Here is a 27,851-nt window from a genome sequence, read left to right as displayed (position 1 = left end):
TTACCCTTAAAAATGGGCTTTATTTTGTTAACATTTACAGGAACATCACTGACATTAATTTTCCACCCGTTACATAGGTCTATACTGTACAAATGCAACAGAAAAAAAAAAAAACTTCAAAAATCCCATCCTCCGTTCTCTCATAGAGAACAAGGCTCCAGTCAGTGACATGCTTCAGCAGTGCAGAAAAAAGTTCACACAGGAAGGTCCCCCGTCAGGATCCCTGGGACAGTGGAAACGACCACAGAGCAAAAAAGGAAGTTGTCAGCTGGAACCTAATTTATAAAAAAACTCCCTTTCACACTTATTCTCGCAACTAAATCCATGATTAAGTTGTGATTTAGGAATATATATATATAATGCTGATGCCAACATGTGCAGTTTCTTGCTTTAATCCAATTTTTTGTGATGTATAAAAACACTAAACTACTTCATGTCTTCAATCCACGGTATGCTTTAGGTACTCTTTAAAATTGGAATACAACGGAATTTTTAAATAACTAATTAAAACGTTTTTTCTTTAAATACGTATATATGGTGCCCCAAGGTTTCCAGCCTTGTGCCTCATTCATCACCCACCCTTTGTTAACTCTACACTGTTCAACGTGTCGCTATTAACATTCAGTAGTTGCTATGAGATGGAGTAAACTACAATAACTCACTTCAATGTGCTGAGAAAGAGGAGGAGTCCCCACACCAGTATCATCAACCCCGGTTCATTTTCTCTCAAAAAGGGACGACATAGGAGTTTGTAATCTGATTAGAATACAATAAATACAATTTGATCACAATTGTTGTGTTATCTGGTGCATGGCTGGAAACATTGCATGTCACATCTTCATGGAAGGCAGCGAGAGTCAATACTTGCCCAGACGGGCAGAGAAAAGGCTTCGTAAACAGAAAATATAATTTAGATTAAGTCCTCAATGCAACGGGTTTAAGACATAAAAAAACACTGCATGTGAAGTTCTTCACATCATACTCTCATAAGATAACAGCCAGACTTTTCCAGTATTTCACCTCATTGACCCTGTGAATGCATGGAGTGCTCCACCAACCAGCTCTACAACAGGAGCCATTGTACAAGTCTCCTTCCATGCGTTTATCTGGCATCTACTCTGCATTAGCAATGCAGAGCGCTCTTTACAGCTACAGAGGAGAAGCACATTTGTATTCTGTAACACAAAACTCTGATGTCTCCCAACCAACAAATTAGCACTCACTGTGACTTCCAATGGGAGAAAAAAAAAAAAAAGAAGCAAAACCTAAATGTTTCCTGATAGGTCCACTTGGGGATGGAGCAAAAGTGCAGCATTGGTTGAGCAAGTATGCAGTAAAACGTGAGACTTTTACAATGGCTACATCTGTTTCTGCAAAACATGTACTGTAAAGACATTTACACAGCGTGATGGGGAAATATGCAAACCGGTTCACAGAGAGCAGAATACTCTGGTCAGAAGGATGACGTCTATACCGTTGATGTTACTACCTGGAGAAATCTATGCTACTAAGAGATTTTACACAAGTTTTTAGAACAGTACACACAGGTTGGATGAGGATTTGCACACTGCATTGCTTCCTTAATGTAGCATTATGGAACACTCCCGTCTTTTACAGTGATTAAGAATAGCAGGACTCCTCTTTTCTTAAGGTAAATGAGGTGGCCAAGGTCCTCCCACTAGCTCATCTTGTTTTTGTTGCACATGTTTTGTCAGCCGCGGCGATGCGAGCAAGCCCTCACGTCCATCTTCTCCCACTTCCTCCCTGAACAGGGATTGAATCTTCATAAGGCCTACCCTTTGCTTCATCATCCACCACCAATGCTCAGCTGTGAGCCACAGGGTAGCTACATGGGCCTACATGAAGAACACAACACTTCAACTAATGCACAGTGCAAATAGGCTTCTCCCCCTCTCTTCCATCTCTCCGACCTCCGGAGATGGGCAGGCATTGAGGAGAGGTGGGGTGGAGAGGGTTAACTCTGGACAGCACCCCTGCTGGCAGGCAGCCTTTCGTCTTTCAGTTTGTTTTTTTCATTTTTGGTCTTTCTGGGAATCTCCTGCCCTTGGGGAGGGGGAGGTGGTGTAGCTGAGGGGCAAGGGTGGAGGGGCAGGGTAGAGGATTCTACTTGTACAGGCTCATGGTCGAGCTCTGGTACATGCACATGTACGCATCACACAGCAGGCGTCGGGCCTGGCCCTGGATGCTCTTGGGATCCAGGGAGTGCAGCTCCTCTGGGGTCATTTTCAGGTAGGCCTCCACCTCCGGACAGGGAGACACCTGGGGGATGTTGAAACCGTTCTGCCCTCCTGCAAAGCCACATGCACGGTCATTGGAAACATTGTGATCATTTGTAACAGCGAGGCCTTAGTCGCATCATATTCACAACTTATTCTTTGTGTTTGGAATACTAAATTACTAGTTAATGCATCCGGTCACATCAAACAGTGACCCAGAAGTTGCAAATGGCAGATATGAATGTAAAATACTTTTTAAAAATACTTTTAATTTTGACTTCTTCTTTCCAGGACTCATTATGTTGTTTTATTTTAAAATGACACATTTTAGTTTTTTGGGCCAACATAAAATAATTAGAGTCATTAGAGGTTTAGTAATTATTTGGATTATTTTTCAGGCAAAAATCCCTCTAGTAGTTCCAATAGTGAGTATTTGCCACATTTTCTCGGCCAACAATAATCGATTAATTATAAAAACTAATGTGCAAAATAATGTAGAAGGAAAAATATTCTATAGTAGCAGCCCTAAAAGAAATTGTACCCAAGTCATATTGGAGCTAAATTTAGTTTGGTAGCACCTTCAAAATCCAGCTAATGGTCTATAAAGCACCACACGGTTTGGCTGCTCAGTACGTTTCTCGCTCACTGACTATAACCCGATCAGGTCTCTGTACCCAGAATTAGATCCAGATCCGGTGAGTGTGCCTTCAGTTACTGTGGTTCTGCTCTCTGGAACAAGCTGCCCGATGACTTGAGGTCCATCACAACCATGTCCATATTCAAAAGCAAACTAAAAACATTCCTATTCTCCCGGGCTTATGGCTAATTATTATGCGCGTGTGTGTGTTTTATTTGATTGTGTTGATGTTTTGGTTATTATTGCTCTGTGGTCGGGTGTATACTACTGTATTCTTATATTTATTTTATTTATGCTATCAATGTTCTTAAGTTTATGACTATATTTTTATATTTTGTCTTTACATTTAATACTTCTGAGTTTATATGTATAAATAAAATTCCCATTGCTTTTATTAAAGGCGCCGTGGCAATCATGTCTGACATGAAGAATAAATAGTCGCACTGTATCTCAAAGTCTAACAGTACAATACAACATGACAACAAAGCATAACTTTGGTTCAAAATTCAAACTAACAATTTAAAGTAATTGCATGAGTGCATGAATGTTTTTTTGCATAGTGATTCATTAGTTTAGTGTTTCTGAGGCCCTATTAATACCATCTTCTTTCACCCGTGTTTTAAAAAAAAAATATTTCCTGTACATATGCTGGATCTCATTTCAAGCAGCAGCTTGATGCCTTGACACCTACCATCACGGTCAGCCATACTGTCGAAGAAGAGCCAGGCGGAATCTGCGCTGCCGTACTTTACGAAGGCCACGTAGTGACTGGTTTCGATGCACAGCACGGCGAACAGCTCCATCCTCTGGCGGGGGAAACTGCCCTGCCGCCCCGTACCGTCTTGCAGCTCCTTGGGGACAGACAGTTTGCCGTGCCGATGGGTTTTCCTCCTCGGGTGGAGGTGAACCTAAATCAGTACAAGCAGGTACACGCCATCACAAAAGACTGTTTATTACTGTGGCCTATTAAAGTTTAAACATTTTCAACATTATTAAATATCACAGGAAATAAAAGCTTTAAAGTACATTTGTGGATTCATACTGCCAGATGAGCAATTTACATATAAACCGAACAATGTTTTAGTATGTGCACTGAGTAATGTGTATATGAACAAGTGAAATGGCGGGACCATGTGTTACAATCTACCGAAGGCGCCACTCTTCTGCAACATGACTTGAGACTGCACTGAGACAGATTGATTCCTTTGGATTTGGCGCCACCAAATGGATGATCCTGAACCACACTTTACAACTTCGTTTTTGTTGAATCGGTGTTGCAATAATGCCCTCTGTTGTTTACCTGTGTATTGCACTTTTCACAGAACTGTTTAATCTTGCCCGCCGTGATATCCCCGTCCTCATAACAGTCTCGACACTCGTACAGAGCCAGGCCTCCGCAGATACGACATTCCCTTGGAGCTGGATAATAAAAACACATACATTTATTCTGCCTGACACACCGCACAAAAGTTCTTTAGCCAGTTTGGAAACAAGAAAAAAAAGAAAAGGTTCCTTCATCTTAGTTGAGTAGCAGTGACAACTCAGCGGGATTTCATTACCAAATGCCACACAGCTCTGAAAACACCATCGATCGGCAGGAACACAACACACGAACACACTGGAAAAAACATTACTGGCTACAACTCACTGTCTTCAAGAAGGTCTGTGATGTCTAACTCTAGTGAGGGGAAGATCTTGTTGAACATTTTGAAGTCCTTGCCAAAGCGGGGCATCTGGATGATAAGGCAGGAGGGAGCCTGGCGGTCCGGAAAAACACAGAAAGAGAAAACTTATGTGGTCATCAGCAAAGCAGCGTGGACTATCAGCAAAGCTCCGTGCACACAGGAACTGAAATCAGAACTAATGTGTGCAAGAGTCCACACAATGTACTTGACATATAACATATTACAGACCTTAACAATTATGTCTGTAAAAGTGAACACAGACAATCTTGTTTTTGTTTTGTTTTTTTAAAGTTTACATTTTTTTCTAGGGTAATTAAAAGGCACGAAAATGGGGATTAAAAGAAAATCCTAAATGTAAGTACCTCCATACCTAGGACATGTGACTACTCCATGTGGGATCTATGTTCTACATTTCTTGTTTGAATTAGTTGTCTGATCAGCAGTGGAAGCTGCTTCTGATCTAGGAAGTGTCTTTTTAGGATTGCCGTTAGTTTAGGACACACAGTCCTGTGATGTGGCCCCTCATTTGTTGAGCTGTGGGGTCGGTACCGCTGGCTGACTGGTTGGAAGACAGGAAAGCTGTGTGAGAACGTCTCCTCGCTCCAGCACTGGCTCTGAATTGTAAATTAATGGAACTGTATATGAATGTAACTTCATGTTTATTAATGCAATTCATGTCAGTGGAAACCAAATGACTTAAGGTCTAGTTTAATCAACTTTAATTTAGGAACAATAACAAATATAGTACCATGATACAAACTACACTTGTGTATTAACACAGGGGGGAGCCATTGCTTTGTCAAAACACTGGACACGCTAAAAGTACCTCAAGAGGATTTTAAGATGATTAGTTTACATAATGGTAATTTAAATGTTTTATACCTGATGTTTCCATAAATACATTTCACATGTACACCAATCTTTCTACCTATCTCACGCTAATCTGTTAAAAAAATAAAACAAAATGAAATTCACCTCGGCAAACTTTAGGTCGCTGTTGATGAAAGACCACTCCAGGAGCTGCTGGATGGTGGGAACTCCCACCTTGTCCTTCTTGTCCATGAAGATCTGGTAGAAGTAACAGTCCTGGACCTTCTGTCCTGCTGACCTGGAAAACAAGTCTTATTCAATCTTCCTTTCTCAGGGGACAAAAATAACAAGACATCTGTAATCTGAGCAGATATTAAGATTACTTCCTGATTACTTCCTTCCAAAGAGCAGTTTACGTAGTCGATATGGGTTAAATCTGTAAGGTTTAAACTAAAGATATACTATTTTGCATGACCCCTAACTCTATATTTAAATAACTTTAAGAATTTTCTAAGATTGAATAAGATTTTTCTATGAAATGTGTATAAATAATCTAAATAAATGACTTATTTCACTACAACAATAGAGCATTTTTATTTTTCCATTGAAAGCAGTTAAATGTTGACATTAAACTGCCGGATGATCAGAAGTTTAACTTGACATTTAACTGCTTTCTGTATCCTGTGCCTGATAAACTGCAGAATGTATTTCTAGTCCAGGTACATGTTTCAGATTAGTCACGTTATACGACGTGGCTTTACAGAGCTGTGAGTCGGACACTACTTGGCTTAGTTATGAAGGAATTACTATGGAAATACTCGTGCATAACACTGTCATACAGTAGACCGAATTTTGTTTATCTGAATTGCAAAGACCATCAAACATGACTACAAAGGGAGTTTTCATATCGTGACCAAAAAAAACCTCCTACAGTTAAAACCACTTTGCCCACACTGTCTGCCGTTAAATCTCCAGCATAAGCGCTGCAGCAGAAGTGAAACAATATGCGACTGTGAAAATCTGCATACTGCAGGCTTAAACAAGGCCCAGTTTAGTTCTGTGGTTTAGCAGCAGTGATGTGTTTGGAGCTGTATTTGCAGAGTGTCAGAGTGGCATGTCCATGTCATGTGTGTGTGAAAGGAAACATGCATCACAAAACGTTTTTTTGCTTGTCTCTTTGTGCCTTTACGCGCTAGAAGAATCCAAAGAGGTCTTACATTTTTCCCCAAAAGGCAACAGACCATTACCGTAGCTTCAGCAACGGATCCACCCTCAGTATGTGATGGAAAAGGATATTAAGGAACTCCTCAGGATCTGCAATAAAAGATGTGCTTAAATGAGATGTGAGGCAGCGTTCCTGTGAAGTCGATGACATGAATGCGTGCGCTATCTTAAAGTAGTTGATTACTTTTGTTTCTTGTGACTTGCAGCAGTATAATATATTATAGTTTCTTAAAAGCTGGTTTTATCCTCAAAAAGTCTTTAATCAGTATAGCCGCTTATTCAATAATAGTCACATCATCAAAATATAGATTCTTAACACTAATACAAAGAAGTTGAAACAATCGTCACGATAGAGTCAAACTCATGACAATGAGCACAGTGAGAAACTGTTGAAAGTTGTCTGTCCCGTTCTGCCTACCTTTTTCTTCAGATGTAAACCCAGAGGCAGCTTCTACTTTCTCCAGGATCCTCCTTAGCTTCATCACTTTAGTAGCACAGACATACCCATGTCTGCAGGACAAAGAACAAACAAGCTAGCAAAATGGGCACATTTGGTTTAGTGACATTAGTTCTACTCGGGACATTTTGCATCAGATGTTACGGTCAGGGTTTGATGATGAAGTAAATCATGCAACTTATAATATTCCAGTTTTTATTCATTCATTTAACTTCAATCGTGTGCAAGCTCATAATTAAAGGTCCGGGGCAAACTTAAGCATTTTTGTCTTGAACATCTTTAGCTTCCTGTAAAAAGAAATCAAGTCAAAACCTACAACGCGAGTCATGAGGACGTATGCAATAAACCACTCTGACTTACATGCGCAGGGGGTTGACAATCTCTGTGCGTAGCAGCTCTTGGGTCTCTCTGTAATACTCCACATCTGTCTTCGAGCGTGGTCTCAGCAGAACCGTGTCCAGTACAGAGCTGAAGGAGAACAGACTGCAGAGCAGAACATACAACACAGAATGAATTCATCATTGATATTCATGTTTCTATATAAGTTAAATGAGGATTTACCATGATCTTTGGCCGACATTGGAAAAAACAGATATCATTTGCAAATATTCATATGATGGAAATAATGCAGTTTGTTCAGTTCCATTTGTATTTATTGTATAGTTGATAAAAAAAAAACATTCTACTCATTAAATAGTTGTGTTTTCTATCATTTCATTCGTCAAATGGTCAAATTTTAAACTCCAAACTGGTCGAAGTATCTTCAGAGCTCAGGATCTCCTGTAGTTCGGGGAACAAGTTTGGGTTGACTGCTTTGTTCAATAGCCCTTTGGCAGTTTGGCAAAAACAACAGATGAGCCACTATCCACCGACCCGCTCACAGCAGGAATACACACCTCCTGTTAGAGCCGGTGGGCAAAGTCAAAACAGTTTACTAATAAGCTTCTGCCTCTGGGTAAACAGCACTGCTGGCAGAGGAAGCACTATATAGTCAATCAATATGACTGAAGCCCAGAGACGTTAATATAACATGGCGTGAACTGTAGCTGATAAAGTATTTACTGACCAGAAGAGGGTTGAATCCAGGTAGCAGGAGTTGTAGTGGCCCTGGATGCCTTTCTTTTTTCCTACCATGACATCCAGACCATCGTTCTCTGTGCGGGGAGGCGTGTTCTCGTGTACTACCTCACTTAGGTACCCCCCAAATGCTGCATAAACACACAGTACAAGTGTAAATCTTTTTGGAGATAACAGTTCATTTGGTGCATCGTCTTAATCATCCCAGTTCTACTGACTCACCGATGGAGTTGCACCGCTCTATGGGGTTGGAGGAGTGATGCAGGGACGGGAAGCGGGAGTCGGGCCGGCAGCACTTGAGCTTAACGAACAGGGCCTTTTTGGGGGGGCAGGTGAAGTACCGCGTACCTTTGAAGGTGCCGTCAGTGCAACCGGGGCACTCTTCCTCCTGGAGGAGAAGATCAAGATCACGTCATCCAATCAAAAAAATAATAGATTTTAATGGATTCAGTCCTTTTCTATACTTAGCATATATAATGCTTTAGGTCGTACTTAGGACTGCCTGATGTGATAGTTTTTGTAATTGACTTTGTTTACCAATTTTTTTAATAGCGATTGGCTGCTTAGTGACAAATTTGATGCATTTTACTCGGACCTTCTACTATCAGTGGCGCATGTGCATACAAACTATCAACAAGACCAATATTAATATAGAATTGTGTTCAAATGATTAGTTCAACATGTTGGAAAATAAGTTTATTTTCTTTTTGGCTGTGACTTTCCTGAGTCTTGTCGTCACCATGAGGCTGCCATGCAGCCAGCAGAGAATAGAGGAAGTCACTGTGCTCGGTTAGTTACACCCCCGTAAAATCTATTTTTATGTCATTTTTACGCTTCGTATTTTTCTACGGATATTTAGTGAGCTTTAGAGGTTCTAGTCGGCGGATTTAGTTACTTTAAAATACAGCCAGGCCAGCTGTTTGCAGTCCTTATGCTAAGCTACCCAGCTGCTGGCTGTAGCCTTATATTTACAAACCGATATGAGAGCATTAAAGATATTTTCAGCTAACTCTCTGCAAGAAAGCAAATGAGCATATTTTCAAAAAATGTCAAACTATATTTTTAACAAAATGTTCTATGAATGAATCAAGCAATGAGATGATACATTTGTTTTTACCTGAACAGTTTTGACAATAAGTCCATATAAGTCCTGATCAACCAGGGACATGCAATACATGTGTGGATGATCAAAACAAGCTCAAGTCAATCATGTTTGGCAGATATTTTTGTGGTCATCAGTGGGGTTACGACAAATGTATGGGGAATTCATGGGAAACAACAGGAATAAAATGGAAATATGATATATAATAATTAGGGCTGTGAAATGATTAAACATTTTAATCAAATGAATCACAGGTTTCTGTGGATTAATCATGATTAATCACATATTACCGATTTTTGTCATTATTGTGCGTCTTTGCGGTGCTTTGATGCTCGAGTCCCCCGTTGCCACTCGCAAAACTTCCCCTCGTCCTCAACAATATTAATCGGTCTACAGCTTTTTGCAATCCATTTGGCAACTGTGCTAGTCAACTTGTCACAGGCAGACTTAGTGAGGGAACTACGTTGTTCAGTGAGGGTGGTTTGGCGCATTCCACTTAAACTCCCCTCACCGACCAACGCATGCGTCGCGTTGAGATGGTACTTTAGGCTGGTAGTGCTACGGTGAAACAATAACGTCTTCCCGTTTACGTTTACGCCCGTTTTCCTAGAGGCGGGAATTGCCCCCTCTCTACGGCAACGCTGATGGGACATATCTTCAACGCCAGAAAGGACAAACATGAGACAGTCTGCTACATTAGTTTGTTTGGATAGCAGCTAACGTCTGACTGCATTAGAGATGTTTTGATTGAGACCTGTATGCTTTTGCTTCGATTATTGTTGTGTCACCTTCGTGATCTTAATGTTTTGGATATATCCTTCTACTGCATATTGCAGTCCCTTTTGCCTTGATCCGGAGAATATCGCGGAGATATTACTCCAAAAAAGTATCACTGACTCTGACAGATATAGCGCTGGTCCCCGTCCTCGCAATGCTTTTGGGTTGACAGTCCTGGGAGTTTTGTCGACGTAGCAACAGTAACTAAGGGGGCGAACGGTCAATTGTGGGTATATTGGAAGCTCATTCTGTGCATACGTTAAATGCTTTAAAAACGCATAACGAATTAATCCTGTAATTTAATCATAACGTGTTAAGGCGTTATTTTTCACAGCTCTAATAATAATATAATATATGGTTTATCTGTTCAGGCTGGAAACTAGATCAAACCTTCAAGTTTACATTGCTGTGTTGCCTTACCAGCTCTAGCCCAGCCAAAGGCTCCAGCAGGCCAGGAGGAAGGCCCACCCAGCGGATGACACCACACAGAGGGGGGTTCTCCTTCACCTCCACCAGAGAGCCCACCTCCAGACCTGGCTGGCCTCGGGGAGGCGTCGAAGGACGCGGTGAGGGAGGGGCAGCAGGTGACGGGGGCTCGGGCTGCTCTCCCATCACCGACTGGACAGAAAGGGAGAGAGGCCCATGGTTCATGCTGTCAATGGGCCCGGTCTTCCTGTTCAGGCTGAAGGGCAGAGAGTGGAACTTGTTGTCACTGGCCAGTGAGGCAGAGGGCGGGGCTCTGGAGGGCGGGGAGGACTGGTTGAAGTCAGGGGGCGTGTCAGTAAGTGACTTGGCGGGGTCCTCCCCAACTGCAGGAGAGAAACCAGAAACCAAAAACTTATTGTACGTTTAACAGTAAAAACACCCCATATAATGAAGGCTGTCTTCACTATTGTAGAGATGTTGGTGTTTAAAGAGTAACTTAACATCAAGCTGAAAATCCCTTTTTTTTTTTAACAGACAACAGGAGAACTTGAATCACTGGAGGTCTGCAAAAACAAGATTTTCAGACGGTGTTGAGTCCCGGTTTAATAAGTGAAGGAAGAAAGCAACCTGCACACTGGCAACTGGAGGTTTTTGTGAAAAAGCCCTTTGTTGAGACGTGACGTCTGGTGTGCAGACTCCTCTTCCCATCTGATGGTGTTCTGCAACGTGCTTCACTTTGCTTCAAACTCAGATTCTTCTGTTTAAATCCATGCATTTGTGAAGGGGAGTGTCACTTTATCTTAGAATTCACAAAAGAATAATTCCTTACACACCTACCATGACAGTTGAGTCGCACTCTTTGCTAAAGTTAAACACTTTTAAACTATTTTGTGAGTCCTTGAAGCAAACACTTAAAGGCCATCATAATATGTTATTTTAAACACACATTCCGGATAAATCTCTAAATTCTGATTCATGACTTTTAGCCATCCTGCATCTTATTTCACAAAGAGTGACGCAAGAACACAAGTTCTGACTGAACGGTCATGACAGACGACATGGATTTGTGAATAAAGTGGCATTCCCTTTTAAGCTTATATACATCTACACCTGAACTATTCCACCACTGAGAGGACCAGAGATAGTCTGGTCATTTTGTGACAGAAATGGAAGCACCATAATCACAAAGACAAATATCCCAAAACGTGGAAAGTGACCCTGAGGAAATGATGATACATTCACAGGATGAGTAAGCAGTTGTGGAAAATGGCACGTCAGCCATTTATGACTGACCACTACTAATTCCTGTGTTAGTATTGAAATACTTTTACAGACACTCAAGTAATCTGTTTGCCTGGAGAGGAGGCAAAACCACAGTTATTTTTACTGTCCTCATTTTATAAAGTATTCTAGATTTCAGAGCTTGCACATGCTAGTAGATCTGAGGTACGTCACCTCTTATGTATCTTGTTTTGCTTTGTACTTTTTGCTTAAATTTGTGATGTCTTCTGGTTTTGAGTTATGCATTTATTCATGATTAGAACATGAATGGTATGCAGAACGGGACCAGAAACAGAATATTGAGTTAAGATCCAGTGAAAATCTGCCTCCACCATCTTGACTACAGGTGACGTTTTAGAAAATGTATCAAATTCTTCACAACTGATACGCAACGGTGATGACACGAGCAAATGTGATCCCGTGAATGAAAATACCAAAACAATGACACAATGTGCGGACTGAATCAGTGAATGAGTCGTAGAAATAAAGGCTTTTACTAATGCTTTGGCTGGCAAATAGCATGACGCAGAAATGTTAATCTTAAAAAAGGCAATCTGCAGCCAAAGACAACAGCCAGTTAAGGAGTTATTTGCAGCACTGAGCATTATTAAAAGCCTCGGGGCGACACCAATTACTCCATGCAGGTGGAATATCACATTAAAATGGTAATGAAGGACACGACTAGTGGAAAGGTTTTCATAGCAAGCTACTGCAACAAACTACGAATTGTTGTTTTTCCGCATTTTATTTCATCCCAGAATATAATAATTACAGTACATAACCTACATACACATACAGTGACTATATTTTCGAAGGAACTCCATTTCTCCCACCTGTTAAAAAAGTTCAAACAAAAAAAGACTAATCTAATAACATTTAACATTGTTTTCCTGATTTATTAAATGATAAATTAAATGTCCTAATTTGCATATGTTGTAAGCTTAATGTCCACAGTTACAGTCGATGTTTAATGTGCCCAGTTACACTATGAAATATCAAAAAAATCTTTAAGAGGAGCAAATAAAATAAAAAAGATAAATAATCCCCACTATTCTCATGTATACATCTTAAATGTACCTCTTCTGTATTCTACTGGAAAACTATTTCTGTAAATGATAAACAATTAAGAATAAGTTTCTCAATTTTAGATATCACGAGAAACTTATCATTACTTTGTATTTCATTCATTTTATGAGAAACCTTTAGTCGTAAAAAATAATTCCCAAAACTCACTTGATCATCAAAAGAATGATTATGTGCCACACATTTTTAGCAGGTGGGAGAAATAGGTTTGTATAAATGACTTTACCAATTGCTAAAACATTCTACAATCTATTGTTTGTTACTTTAGAAGGACAGCAACCCACAGTACCAGAATATTTATGTCTTTTAGTACAGGGGTGGCCCAGCAGGAATGGAAACCCTGATCCTGCCAATGTTAGTAAATTAAAAGTATATAGTATAGTATAGTATAGTATATTAAGGAGAGCCTCAGGGAAACGGATTAGTCTGTAGCTTGTTGTAAACAGGAGCTTGCCGGTAAGATGGTTGACATCCCATGAGTCCCCGTGTTTTACCTTCATCAATGTACCATGTGCTTTTGGATTTGGACTGGGCGGGGGGGTCAACAGAGCTGCCATTTAAAGTATAGTAAAATTCAGACTTGCTTCTACTGCCACACTGATGACCTAATCCTGTAAATAACACAAGTACATGAAGAAAACACACAGATAAGCACACGTGTGTGTGTGTGTGTGTGTGTGTGTGTGTGTGTGTGTGTGTGTGTGTTGACGCAGACCGAGTGAGAAATAAAAGGGTAAAGATTCGTAGAATCTTTTTTTGTTTTTATAAATAAGGTAAATTAATCAGCAACTGCAGTCGGTTTTCTGCATAAAAGAAACACAAAGAGAGACAATAAAAGCGATCAGGGTAGTAACACATTCCATTCACATCAAATCGAAGCCGCGTCGACATGAGTTTCTTATATTTTGTGAAAAATGGAGTTAAGCATGTCCTCTGTTATTATTATATATTTAAAGAGATTTTCCACCAAAAGTGTTTTTTCTGTTATTATTCTTAGCTTTACTTACCTAAATATTTTAAGTTTGACCAAAACTTTTTTTCTCTAAAACAAAGAAAAGACTTTGACCAGGAAACAGCCTCAGAGGCATAATTAGAACTGGCAAATCCAATGTTTGTGACACCAGCACATAACAAAAAGTACTTTGATCGCTTTTAACATTTGGAGAATCTCAACCAACAATTTTGATGGAATGCTCCTTTAAGAATGATCATCATACCAAGTGGTTGGTACATCAGTTAACGTTAGTATCATAACAGCAGTGCAGTACCTTTGCTCTTTGGTTTGCTTTGGCCAGAGGACGACTTGTCACTGTTGGTGCCTCTGGGGGCAAAACTGTGCTTTTGCAGCCTTTGGTCCTGCATGGAATATTCTGTACAGCCCAAAAATACATCCACATTAGAGGCACAACACCCCATCAGCCTACGTTAAACTGCCATGCACCAGATGTCACCCACAGCCCACTTGCAATGTATGTATGTAGTGTATGTTTTTCAATATGTCACCGCAGTTTGATAAATACAAGTCATTCAAACAACCAACAAGACGTATAAAGACTCTATATTATTTTCTGTCTAATGTATTAGACATTTAGCCAATGACAACAGATGTGTGGCTCATGGAAGGTTCCAGAAGATGATGAATTTAACTGCACACCGACATAACTTTGACCATAAGTTGATGTTTTTTTCTCTTTCTCACTGGACTGTCTGTATCTGAAGCATGACAAATAAGGAACAAATGAATAACAAATTATGTTTCGGGTATTTTTTAAAGTAGCTCTACTTGGTGGGTGGCAGCATATGTTTCATGTAGCCTGTTGAGAGGGTGCAAAAAAAAGAAAAAAGGCTTTCGAAATGACAAATTTGCTAAATAAAGAATCTTAAAAATTTCCCAGATGCACGTCTGAATAATCAGAGAGGCGGCCGTAGCACACATAAACAAATCAATATGCCAATGTGGGGAACAAAGAGCCCGAGTATCTCACTTGACTTTCAAAAACAAGTGAGACATCAACACAAAAGGCTCTCTGTTCCCGCTGCAAGCAAAACACAAACTCAGAACGCTCCGAGGGAGCTCAGAGCTGGTCCAAGGCAGGCACAGCTGAATGTTTTCAGAAACTGTTGAGGTTTTCACGACACACGCACACACATGGTCCAAAAACAGGGACGAATACTAGGTGACTCACCTGGCATTACGTCACAGATGGGGACGAGTCGAGTGTGCTCCAAACTGGCGAAATTACACAGCAACTTCCCATCAAACACACCGTCCCAGTCCCCGATGGGATTGTCCTGAAAGAGTTGGAGACATGAGAACCTTATAACTCTGCCAGGCGTTCTTCATCTCTGCAAAACTGATCAGGTGCCACACGTGCTTCTTCGCCTACTATCTTCTTGGAGGTCTTTTGTCTTATCGCTCTAAAAAGATAAAAAACGATGCTCAAGCTTGATTCTCTGTATTGTTATGATCCAAACTGCTCATCTCATCTTCTCCACCAAAACAACAGATCTTGAACAGGTGCTCTGCTTTCTCTGCAAAGGACAACCACACTGTTCTCCTTCTTCACTTTGGATTGCAGGACTCTGCTCCAGCGGGGTAATCTACGGTAAGCGTGAGGCCAGTGCCACTAGCTAGAGAAGGCAGGGCGAGGCTGGACGCAGAGTGAGGCAGAGCAGTGGGCTCTCCTCAGCTGCCTGCTGGCCCCTTGCCATGCTGTTGGGTCATACAGCACTAAGTCTTTACCTCACTCCCCGCGTGACTGCCTTGCCTTTGTGTGGGTGGCTCAGATGCACTGAGTGGGCCGCCGCTGCTGCTGCTGCTGCTGTTGTTGGTGCTGCTGCTGCTAACGATCAGCAGTCAAATGCCTCAGTTATGTGTTTCAATCTCTCTATGACTACAATACCTCTCCCGCCTGACAACAGTAGTCATAGATACAAGCTACTGTCATCCCAGGAAACAAGACATGTTCCCTCAACATACAGAGAAACGGTCATAATTCAAACACAAACACAGGTCATGACAGAAGTCATTCATTCTTATAATTTCAGTCTGAAGCTGACATTTCTGCGCCTCTACTGAGTCAAAGGACAGTTCAAATAAACAAACTACAACAAAGATGGCGGAGCATCCGGTCATGATTAAAACATCATCTCACTTCGTTATAAACAGTGACCTAAATGTAACACTGAGCAGGTCAGAACATTTGACACTAAACACTAGCATTGAATTAGGGATGTATGAAGATACTGTATCGATTATCAAAAACTGTATTACATTTGTAATTAATAGTTTATGTGCAAAGAATAACTCAGTTAATAGGAAGGTTTTACATTACGGGAGTACGTGACACCTCTGGTTTGAACACACTGTGTTTCCATCGTCAGTCAGTGAATTGTTACCAAAAGCAATAACACTGAATGGTGGAGCATAGAATACGTCTACGTTAAGAAGTCTGAATTTTAACAAGTGTGAAAGAGATTTGTGTCCATAACAGAGTTTCCAGGTGAATGCAAACGGCTAAATCTCTTCTTTTTAAATTAGATTAAACTTTTGTTGTTAATGCACAGAGTGCAGGTATTGACACAATGAAATGCAGTAATACGTCTTTGGTTAGTTATTTAATCACACCCGATAAGCATGTTAACCAGCAGTCATTCCCAATCTGCTGCACTGATAAAATAATTATTTTATAAACTCAACATGATCAAAGTGGCGACGAGTTGTCTTCTTAAATGTTCTGCCACACAGCCAACAGACCCTCACTAGTTACTACTTAATTTATCACAGACACACTGAAACACCAAGCCGGCAGTTTAAAAGCTTGTAAAGCTTATAAGCTCTGGAAGCAGTTTTGGACAATCTCCGTTTTAGTCTGGACAATAAAATTATGATTTGTTTAAAGATGAGCCTGAACCAGCGGTGAACTGTATTTAAAAGAGAAGTTGGACATTTTGGGAAATCAATTTTCACTTCCTTGTTTTTAATCAAGCTCATCAATTGACATGTATGAAAACCCTTTATGTAAAAAAACAAATTGACGTTTTACGAGGGTTCATAAGACGGACTGTTTCTTGGTCGGTACAAATTGCTGGGCGATCAGCAGACACTCCACAAAGTTACTGATTCCTACAAAGAAATAGTCTGAATCCTTGTTTATGTACTAAGACGAGTTAGCCGGCTGCTGGCCGTAGCTTCATATTTAGCGTACAAACATGAAAGTTCAGCAGGAAAGTGAAAACATGAGCATTTCAAGCAACAAGTTTTTCCATGAGGGAAACAAGTCATTGTCAGAGAGAAAATTGGTTCGGAACTTCATTTCTTCCTTCATTTGACGGCAGCAGGAATATTAGATTGTGTGTATTTCCCTATTGTTTTTTTCAGTTAACCTGCTGATTATACAGTTGTGGATACAATAACTCTGACTATTTAGAAAGAGCGTTACTTACCATGTCAACTCCAACATAGTAGCCCAGGCTCTCATTGCCCGGCAGCAGGTCACAAAAAATGATGGTGCCTCTCTCCGGCCCGTCCCTGGTCTGCACCAGGACCCTGGAGTTGATCTCCAGCGGAGGGAAGTCCTGGTCCTCTTCCACCAGCTTGACGTGGTCCACCTCCAGCTCGCCAAAGTCTTCGACATCCTCATCCTCCCAGAGTTCGAGCTTGTCCAGGGCCACAAACACACCGCACTCGTCCTCACAGCGGAAAAGTTGTCGGCCCTGGTAGGAGCCCTCCGTGAAGCCCTGGCCCCGGCCCTCCTCCTGGGACACAGGAAGTAAAGGAAGGAGGATGAGACAAAGTGTACAGAGCGAGACAGAACAGGAGCAAGAGGGATGAGAAAATCATAAAAAAGTAGGGCAGGTAGCGAGGCTGCTTGCTCAGCATTTTTCAGGGAAGGGAAGTCAACATCATAGAGCTGTGAGCGCATACGGTCGATTACTGCAGCAGGAATACGAGTTGACTTGCTGCAATGATGAATGCATTCAGAAGGTTCTAGCACAGATGCTCTCACAAAGCATGCAGTAACATCTTATGCCTCTTTTCTCACATGCTTATTAGATATGAATTAGAGTCATCTCTAATTTGTAGGGGCATAAAATCTGAATTGTATCTGAAGCATTTATGCAAACTGAGGCCTGAGCTACGGTCTGAAGGTTTGAGCTCCATCAGCCCACTCAAGAAGACGCCAGCTGGAAGAATAAAAAAAACATTGTGCTGCAATAAGTGACCCTTTGTATTGTGTAACGTTGCTGTACATACGGTACAGAATGAATAGCGTGACATTGAATAGTCAGATTTGGTGTTGAGATTAAAGGAATAGTTAACACAAAGGTTCGCCCTTGTGTCAGTAGAAATACTGCTTCTTTGTTTCAGCCTTCTCTAAGATAACATGAAGCCAGTCTCCATCTTTAAAGCTTAAGAAAGGGCAGACATTGAGAATAAACTTTGCAGACAATAACCAAAGCCAACATGTACTTCATTCAATCCCGCATTTTCAGCAAGTCAAAACTAATGTGATGCACAAAGTGCCGAGATGGGACATTGTCAAAGCAAATGTCACACAACTGTGAATATTTTGCATTTCATTGTGCCTCGGAAGCTCTGCCTTGTGCTCTGTACAAACAGCTCCAAAATAGCTCGACAATAAGCAGAAACTTTGATTTGTTTCAGGGTCCAATTTATCCCAATGTGCTACGGGTTGTTACTTACAACAAGGCATGTTTTCTCCCATTGAGCTTAAAATAGCAGACTCACACTCAAGTAAATGAATGGTTTTGCTCACAAAAATCACATAGTACTGTCTATCTTATTTATTAAGAACATGAGTACAAACACTTCATTGTATTGCAATTGCCATGAGCACTTTAATTAATAAAGGCCATGCATGGGTGGTGGAAATGGTTGTACATCCCTTATTAATAAATAAAGACAGTGTCTGTGTTTTAATTTGCTGTACTGTGGTGCTGATGCAGCTTTAAGCATTAGAAAGAAAATCAGCTGGTTTCAAGATGCTCTGAACAGCCAGTTCCTGGATGTTTATTCTGTATTGGATAAGAGTGAAAGTAATCCACACAAGCCACACAGATGCAATCTGTTTTAACTGGTTTGAAACGTGAATAACAAGGATTACACGTTTGTTTTTGACAGCTGATTTGAAATGATTAGATCCCTAGCTTTAAACATAGTTGCAGTGATGTTTGGTTGCAATTCTGCTTTTGGTTCCATATTTGTACATATTGTTTTCAAGCTGCAGTTCCAGCACAAGTTGAAACTGACTTTCTTCTGTTTTTATTAAGGAGATATCTCATTTGTACTGTGCAACTTAAACAATGTCACCAACACTGAAAATTTATATTTCTACCGTAGTAGAGCTCTCTTGCACCGATCACAGAGGAATCACAGAATAACCACGACACCCTCTTTTCAAAAAAGAAAGAAACAAAAGACAAACAATTTCTCACCAGCAGCTCTACTCCAAACCAGATCCCAGAGAGGGCTCTGTCAGGGAGCAGCGAGCCCTTGAAGCGAACCACACCGGGCAGAGGTTCATCCCCTGAGCGCAGCTGGACGCGCACCTTCGACCCACAGTCAATATCACGGACGCGCTCAAGCCGGGACTTGTTGCAGAGGAGGGCGTACCGCTCGTCACAGTTGGTGATGGGGAACAGCAGCTCAGCCAGCTTCTCATCCAGCTCCAGGACCTCCCGCTCGTCCAGGCTCAGCACCACATTGGTCTGGTCCAGGATGCGGAGACTTTTTTTGCCCTTGCATGGGGGCAGTGTTCTCCCCAGGCTGTTGCGCTCCTGACAGGCCTGACCAAGACTGCCGCGGAGGATCCTCAGGGTCTTCTGGGGAGGCTTCTCTACCGTACACTCCTTTATGACCATGTAGAAGCGCCAGTCCTCCCTGAAGCCCCCACTGGGCTTCTCCTGGCTCCACAGGGCAGAGCTCATGGCTGCATGCTAGGCAGGGGGTCCAACATCAAGGCAAGCTTGACCTGTAAGAAGAAATAACAAATGACCACTTGAATGGGGATCTCAGTAAAGATATATAATAATAGATGGAAATCCGAAAGGTAAGTTTACGGCTTAAGTAGCTGATTACTGCTCTTGAATTAAATGATATGTGGATTTATTTACCTTTTTAGCAGGTTCTTGTGTGACAATATACTCATATTCACTGATTTGAATATTCAAAAAAATAAATAGTGAGCAGACAGTTGACTTATTCAAACACACAGGGCAAGACTCAGATACCAGACAACTGGGTTTCCCCTGATGACACCTCAGAAATGATGATCAACCACAGAGTCAAGAGCACACTTCATCCGTCATTTGTTTCAAGCATGACAGTATTGCTAACTTGGTTAGCATATTGTTGTTTTCAATAAATAGTGTAGTGTCAGAGTACCACCACGATCAAATTAAAGTAATATGTTGTAAGGCGAATGCTGTACAGTGCTAAGAAGCAGGTAGACAACTGAAAGTGATCTCAACCTGGCGCTGACTCCATGTGACGACCACAACGATGATTACAATTGTGTTTATTCCAGTGTCGGCCTCACGAACACCCATGTGATGACTCGTTTTCGTTGACATTTTCACTGACAACCAGAGCAGCAGTGTGTCATCGCCATGCAAAAGCTGTCAGTCACAGGCCCTTTAAGAGAGGGAAGTAGCTAACGTACCGCCAGCTAAAAAGCCCCAAATAGTAATGTACGTTCAATACTAACGACGTGGACACTTACCTTTGATACGCGTCAGTTTCAGTTAGAGAATACAAGTGACTGTCATTTCAGATGTCCATCTCATTTAGATACTAGGCCTCTGGAAACAAGCTAGATTCCTCCCGTAATAACCTCTGATTAGCTCAATGGCTAGCTGATGCTAGCGTCTAAACCAGCTCAGTATCACGCTAAAGTTAGCCTAGCGAGTTGAGCGATAGCAAGCGGGCCGGCAGAGGACTGCCAACCTCGACAGAATGCTGTCAACATTTAGATAAATCTGCTCTCCATGGGTAATACGTGAAATAATACAGTGTATCGCTACAGCTATGAGATATATTATTTACAGGAGACGACCTCACGAAACTTAGTGTATGACATCATGCACTCCCTGACAGGCATTGGTCAGCCGTTTCGTTTCCGAGCGCTGATTGGCTGTTCATTATGTCTGTAACCAGGCACCGCTCAGTGGGGTTTTCCCATGAATGGCAGAACACATAGTTAGGTTGAGGTGTAGTTCTCAGGGCAAGATGATGCTGTCTCTGGCCAGGCATTGGTGGAAGAAGTATTTACTGTGGAATATTCACTTAATAAAAGAAGCAACACTAAATTAATTAAGAGATACCTTTTGATAGTTTAAGAAGTTGAAATGTATTTCAAACTAAAAACATATTATTATCAGCAACATGTATTTATAATCAAAGTAAATGTGTATATATGTATATGAGTATTATACATTATATAATGCATGTATATTATATTATTGGATTTTAGTTAATAATGTATTCATATGTACGAAGCATGTCAATGTTGCAGCTGGTTGAAGAAGAGCTATTTGCCACTGCTTAATATACTGTTGGGAGGTTTTATGTCATATCTGTGTCATATGTTCTAAGATGATCCTATGTTTTGGATTCTTAGTCTGAAACTAGTAACCATAGCTGTATATCTATATATGCACATATAGTTAAATAAAATATTTCCCTCTAATATGTAGTGATGTAGAAGTATAAAATAGCATAAAATCGAAACAAGTGCAAGTACTTCTGTACTTAAGTATTGGGAATATGTGTAGTTACTTTCCATCACTGACTACAGGAAACTTATTTTCAGTAGACATGAAACCTTGAACAAACTGTATTATTATTAAAACTATTATTAGCAGTAGTAGTAGTAGTAGTAGTAGTAGTAGTAGTAGTAGTAGTAGTAGTAGTAGTAGTAACAGTGGTGGTGGTGTGGTTTTATGTGATCGTATCACAACCTACACCTACAAAAGAAACCCCAAATAAAGGTGGATATATTTTGTGTATTTGGATAAACCCTGAAAAGTGTCATTTTATTCCTGTAAGCAGAAAACCACGATACACTTAAGCAAAAACATTTTTATATAAATAGTTCCGGTAATAAATAGAAAAGTTCTTAAAGCAATACACAGTCCATGGCCAACTTTATACCCAAATCAGAAGATCAGTCTTGATTCCCGTTGAGTCAGCTCCTCCACCTCCCCCAAACTGAGGTCATTGTTTTTCAACCTGTAGTGGGACAAAATCAATCAATGACACTGTCAGTTTAGAAATGGACACGAAGCTTAAAGCCAAAACGAAATTCAAGTAGAGCCAAAATAAGATGCAGTGTTTCTTGGTGCTGAAAAGAGAAGTGCAGCCCTAACTTGCCCCAAATCCAGGATGTAGACAACCACCAAGCAAGCACATGTACTAAACACAAAAGAAAGAGTGGGAGCGTCACTCACCATACTGATTGCATGCGAGTATTGTGTTCTAGGGCTTGAATCAGGCAATCCACCCCTGTTCTGGTTATGCAGTTCTCTGTTAACCTTTTACAAGAAATAAGAGGATGGAGCAATTAATGTCGGTGGACATTGTGTTCATCGTCAGTGCCAGTATAACTTGTTGCGAACACTTACCAAAGCTCTTCCAGTGATGTGCTGTTCTTGATAATGTTGGCAAGGGCACATGCTCCCACACTCCCCACACCATTGTCAACCAGACTGCATTACATACAATTTAGATTATATTCAGGTTAAGTATTCTTCAGCTGCAGGAAGACATATTGCTTTCAACTAAAAGGTTCAAATATGTAAATGTGGCTACTTCCTCTCAACGGATATATGCATTTATATACACAATTGTGGTCATTATGCAGCTACACAGTAGTCGGGCATATCTGAATATGTTCACACGTGTAATACATTTTCAACACTGTCTTAAATATACCTAAAGGATCCAATATTCAAAGCAAATATTACCTAAGCCACACCAGAGATGTGCTGTTTTCTAGAGCACTGGCAAGAGCCTCTGCTCCTGCGTCTCCTATCTTGTTGCCCCAAAGCCTGGGAATACAAAGAAAGATTAGTAAATAGAAATGCACCACCAATACAACTTATGGCATTTTGCAGGATGAATTTTACCCTAAATACGCTAGTGAATGGTTGCATTTCAGTCCCTCTGCCAGCTGCTTTGCTCCTTCTTCTGTTATATTATTGTTGCCAAGCCTGAGAGGAAATAGAGAGGCTCATTTGCTATTCATTACACTACACATACTTTGTGCGTATCATCATAGTTCCATTTTAGTGTCACATCTGATGAGTGCTGCTGAAAATATTGTATGTGCTGACCTAAGAGAAAGGAAATCCTGCTTGGTCTTCAGAAGATGAGAAAAGTGCTGTGTGCAAGCATCAGTTAGCTTGTTGTTGAAAAGCCTAGAGACAGACAAACGGATTATGAAAGGCAATTGATCAAACGTAATTTGGGACATGTGATAGCGGTATTAATCATTGTGACAACACTGACTTACGCAATTTTCCGGAAGCTGTCACACTGGATACCTTTCGCAAGCAGTTTGCGAATTCCCTCATCTGTAATGTTATTATTTCTGAGGCTGATAATGGAAGAATATAGGACACTTGAGCATAACATGTATTTTTGCCTGATAGTTGTGGTAGCTTTATCCACCACAATGAAGAGATGGAAGGAAGAATTTAATCTTTTCATACTCACTACAGGGAATTGCAAACGGGCATGCAGGGAAGAAGCTGCTCCACTCCAACATCGCCTACAGAGTTGTTGTCGAGCTGGAGGCCAACAGGATTCCTTAAATGCTGGAGCACATAGGCTAGAGCAGTGCACTCGACAGGACCAATGTTACAGTAGGTCAGTTTCAGGTGGTCCACCTCCAGCTTACTCATGGCGTCTTTAGCAATCCTGCTCTCCTGCATCTCATAGATGCATTTGATAAGCCAGACGAAGCCTGGCATTGCATGCATGCTCTTTTTCTCACCCTCTACAGGTTGAGGGATAGACTTAAAGTGTTTCTGCATGCCTTTGGACAGGCATCTCACCACCTGTTTGACCCTCTTCTCCATCACTGCACTGGGGCAGCAGTGGAGCCACAGGCTACGATGGCGCTGGGACAATAGTCCAGACACAAAGGTGGCTGTGATTTGCAGATTTATTGTTTTAGCAGATGTAGCTTCCCCCTTTAAAGCCTGCTCATATTTTTCAGTGGAAGGCAAGCAGACCCCGAAGCATGTGCTCCTCAGAACTGTCATGTTCTGCGGCTCAAAGAGCTTCGGGATAGTTGAACGGTCAGTGTTATTTGACAAAACAATGTACAGAGCAGCAAAGAAGCATTGTATAATCAAATGAAGAAATTCAAAGCGTTTACTGTGGGTGGAGGACAAATCTTTGCTTTGTATGAGAAAGCCCATGCAGATGTCCGTATCAGTTACACCACATGTCTCAAGGTCTGTATCTGAGAAGATGTAACAGCTTGTTCCTATTCCCTCATAGGCAAGCTGCCCGAGATGCAAGACTGTGTTTAGGTGCTCGTGAAGCCAACCTGACCCCATGGTGCTCTGGGAGCTTTGGTGCTGGAAAAAGTGCTGTAAGATCATAAGGAAAACGTCTGTGATTGTTTGTGGGCTGCCTTCTCCAAAACCTAGCAGCTCCTTGTGGCACTGTGAGACAATCCATAAGAGAACTGGACTATGGCACAGTCCAAGTAAAGCGGTGTTTGTCCGTAGGGACTCCAAAACCTTAGCAGCCACAGTGGGGTCAAGGTGATGCTTCTGCACAAAACAGTCAATCCCACTTGGGGTAAAGCCTTGCAGGAGGACCTCTTTGCGGAGGTTTTTCTTCAACACAGGGCTCACTGCCTCTGGGCGACTAGTCACCACTTTCCGCACACCCTTCATTAGGGAACCCTTGATCATGTTGAACAACAGTATGTGAACAGGTGCACGCTGAGTGGGGCAACAGAGTCTGTGCTCATCTGAAAAGCCCTGCTTGAGCTCATCCAGGCCATCGAAAGTGAAGAGGATGAGCTGTGGGTGGTCCAGGATGAACTGGAAAATCTCCTCCTGCTCCCTGTCCGGCCAGCAGCAGTGCTGAAACAGCAATTCCTGGACAGACAGTTCCTGCTGCACTGAATTCAACCTGCGACAGCTGAAGGGAAACAGAAGGAGGAAGTCCTCAAAGGCTGTCCCCCGAGCCCAAAGCAAGTGCAGCCTCTGGAGTAAGGTGCTCTTCCCACCGCCCGCATCCCCAGACACTAGCACTGTGTCGGCCTCCTCGTTCACTGTACCCGCTGTACCAACTATGTCCTTCAGGCCCAAAGGTCCATGGACATCATTGCAGTTTTGAGCTAGTTCCAGCTGGCCCTCAGTGTAGATGTCATCCAGAGACATGTGGCTGGTCCCTCCATAAGTACTGAGAAAGCAGGACTGAGCAGACACAGAACTGCTGAGCTTCTTCTGATACTTTAAGACCTCTGTGACAAAAAGCATACTGCATATTACACATGAGATGAACTGCAGTAAATACATAGCACTGCAAAATGATACATACTATGTGTACCAATATTTTCTGTAACTCTGAACTGTGGTGTGCATACAGCTGTCTTTTCACATTTTTGAAATAGACTTTTTGTCTAGCCACGTTCTATATTTGGAGCTCCACCATTTCCATGTTTTGAAAGGAAATGCGTATATTTGAATTTTTATATTTAGCTTGCACGTGGAATCTCATATTATCTATAAATATATATATATATATATGGTTATGTTATAAAGTGTGTAGCATGGTCCAAGGAAGAACCTTTACATTTTTGGAGGTGACGTCGGCGTTCTCTGAGTGCCCTTCAAGTTGGGCCTACATGCTGTAGCCTGATAGTTTTCTGCATGATTCAAATGAAGACATACCTTTGGGAGGAGTCCAACTGTCCCTGAGTGTAGATCCAGATACCTGTTTTTCCTGAATGTACTGCAGTACAACCTTCGCCGCTGATTCTCCTTTTGATCTGACATAGTCAAGCAAACGCCTTGCCTGATTGACATATCAGTGGCAACAGATTCATTATTAAAGGAATAGTTCAACATTTTGGGAAATACCAGTATTTGCTTTCTTGCCGAGAGTTTGGTTAAAAGATTGATACGACTTTCATATCTGAATGCTAAGTATGAAGCTGGCCCCAGCAGACAGATAGCTTAGCTTAGCTTAGCATAAAGACTGGAAACAGGGGGAAACAGTTAGCTTGTCCAAAGATTGAAGGATCCAGCTACCAGCTCCTCTAAAGTTCCCTAATTAACATATTGAATCCCTGCGAAAGTGTAAAAAAAGACACATTGTGGTTTTATGGGAAGGGGAGGTATGTGACGGTCTATTTTTGTGGCCGGGCGTACAATTTTCTAAAAAAAGACTCTTGACTGGTGACCTTTAATAATCTTTGTGCTAAGATAAGCAAACAGGCTGCTGGTGCTAGATTCATATACCGTACGTACAGAAAAGAGAGTATTAATCTTCTCATCTAGTTCTTGGAAAGAAAGTGAACATTCAAACATTCCCTTTAGAATGAGCACAAAGGCATTGCATGATAGCACCAAATCTAGTGCAACGACAATGAATACACTGTAGGTGTGCTGAGCAATATAACAACAAAACAACCAGCAACAGCTGAAATTCCTGTATAACATCCCAAGTTGCCAATAAAAAGGGAATGCAAAAACTAAACACCTGTTTAAATTCCAAGATAATTGAAAAGGTAAAGTAAAATGACAGGAATTTGGTTTAACACTGTGTATACATCGTGAGCCAATCACAGTACCTGCTGAGAGGGCGTGTGTATAGGCAGCCGCACTTCGTCGCAGTCTGCGGAGGTAAAGTGTCCTGATATGACAAGAGCTTTTAGTGTATCCTCAATGCAGCCTTGTAGCTTGCTGACCAGGCTTGGTCTTTGAGTCAGAAGACTCTGAGTACATGTGCTCTGGTATTCTTCTTTCTTTTCCTCTGGATTTGAACAGCATCCTGAAAATGAGAAGCCAGCTCGCTGCACTTCAGGCAGCACCTGTTGGAGAGCGGCATAGAAGAGCGCGCAGGTGTCAACTCCCTTTATATAAACCAGGTCGAGCAACTGTCTGCCGTTGGTATACAGTGCTCTGCCCGGTACCTGTATGTTCTGGTAGTCCTCGAATATGAGCTCCCCCTGGGACAGCAGAATGTCCAGAACCTGCTCCAGATGTTCAGCCGACCCGCTGCTGCACAGCGCATGCAGGATCTCTGTGCGTTGTCTCAGCACGAGCTCCTGGACAGACATGCTTGTTGCATGTCAGCGTCCATACTCAGGGACATCCAACGTGTACTTCCAGTTTCACAAGCTGGCACAGCGAACACCCACATATCATCATGCTATTGGTCATCACCAGTTTCACTCAGATAGCCCACCGTAGGATCAGCATACTTACTAACAACGGAGGCTGTTAGTGTTGGTGTACACACTGAAAGAAAAAACGTGTTCCACAATCAAAACATTTACAAAACACAAGACTGATCTAAGGGCCCTAAAACTCAAAAGCAAGCAACTTACGCAATTGTAAAATTATCACTTACGGTAGAGTTTCCACAACAGAGAGCTTTCTTCCTTCCATCTGTCAACTGGACTGAAACGCTGCGCTACTTCAGACTTTCCTCTTCCTCATGCCACAGCTGAAAGAGAAACTTGTTCTGCAAGTCCCTCCTGTAATATGGAAACTAAATCTTTCCAACAAATGAGATGAAACTCCCACAAAAGTTCAATTCAATGCAACAGTTAATTCACTTCCCTGTTTGTCTGTTATTTGCAAAACAGAACAAGAATTGTTTCAAGTTTGCCACATGCCAACAGCCACCGTTTACTGGGGTGTGATGACATTTCCATTTCCTCTGGCCAGTGGTTTTCAGGTTGAGAGTGCACTGCATTTAGAAGGACCATAAAGAGGAATTATAGTTTTTATAAAAAGCAGAAGCTCTGGCACTATTAAATGGAAACGGTGCATTTGACAC

At 41.5% G+C, this 27,851-nt stretch overlaps 2 protein-coding genes across 5 annotated transcripts; both read right to left on the bottom strand.

Moving 5' to 3' along the window:
- Window positions 1-5: 5 nt before the first annotated feature.
- On the bottom strand, window positions 6-20,872 carry cyld (cylindromatosis (turban tumor syndrome)). Of its 3 annotated transcripts, XM_079158597.1 has the most exons (17): window positions 20,542-20,872; window positions 19,256-19,791; window positions 17,243-17,554; window positions 14,983-15,088; window positions 14,065-14,166; window positions 13,291-13,407; window positions 10,427-10,815; window positions 8,350-8,515; window positions 8,117-8,258; window positions 7,411-7,533; window positions 7,012-7,103; window positions 6,617-6,683; window positions 5,535-5,667; window positions 4,523-4,631; window positions 4,175-4,293; window positions 3,566-3,782; window positions 6-2,309 (listed from the first exon to the last, which is right to left on the bottom strand). In XM_079158597.1, exons 2-17 carry the CDS (start codon window positions 19,745-19,747, stop codon window positions 2,125-2,127), a joined length of 2,871 nt encoding a protein of 956 aa, XP_079014723.1. In that variant the 5' UTR covers window positions 19,748-19,791; window positions 20,542-20,872; the 3' UTR covers window positions 6-2,124. The 3 variants fall into 3 exon arrangements, with proteins under 3 accessions (XP_079014723.1, XP_079014724.1, XP_079014725.1); XM_079158598.1 differs by lacking the exon at window positions 13,291-13,407; XM_079158599.1 differs by lacking the exons at window positions 13,291-13,407; window positions 14,065-14,166.
- Window positions 20,873-21,110: 238 nt separating this feature from the next.
- On the bottom strand, window positions 21,111-27,516 carry nod2 (nucleotide-binding oligomerization domain containing 2). Of its 2 annotated transcripts, XM_079159061.1 has the most exons (12): window positions 27,420-27,516; window positions 26,980-27,307; window positions 26,638-26,877; window positions 25,736-25,859; window positions 23,535-25,305; window positions 23,332-23,415; window positions 23,153-23,236; window positions 22,946-23,029; window positions 22,784-22,867; window positions 22,442-22,525; window positions 22,268-22,351; window positions 21,111-22,049 (listed from the first exon to the last, which is right to left on the bottom strand). In XM_079159061.1, the coding sequence occupies exons 2-12, from the start codon at window positions 27,124-27,126 to the stop codon at window positions 21,977-21,979; spliced, it is 2,859 nt and encodes a 952-aa protein (XP_079015187.1). In that variant the 5' UTR covers window positions 27,127-27,307; window positions 27,420-27,516; the 3' UTR covers window positions 21,111-21,976. The 2 variants fall into 2 exon arrangements, with proteins under 2 accessions (XP_079015187.1, XP_079015186.1); XM_079159060.1 differs by having other exon boundaries at window positions 26,638-27,307.
- Between the last annotated feature and the right edge of the window lie 335 nt (window positions 27,517-27,851).

Source organism: Pholis gunnellus, assembly GCF_910591455.1.
Source record: "Pholis gunnellus genome assembly, chromosome: 1".
Classification (NCBI taxonomy): domain Eukaryota; kingdom Metazoa; phylum Chordata; class Actinopteri; order Perciformes; family Pholidae; genus Pholis; species Pholis gunnellus.
The sequence above is the reverse complement of the archived record's forward strand: the minus strand, read 5'-3'. Positions and strand labels throughout refer to the sequence as shown.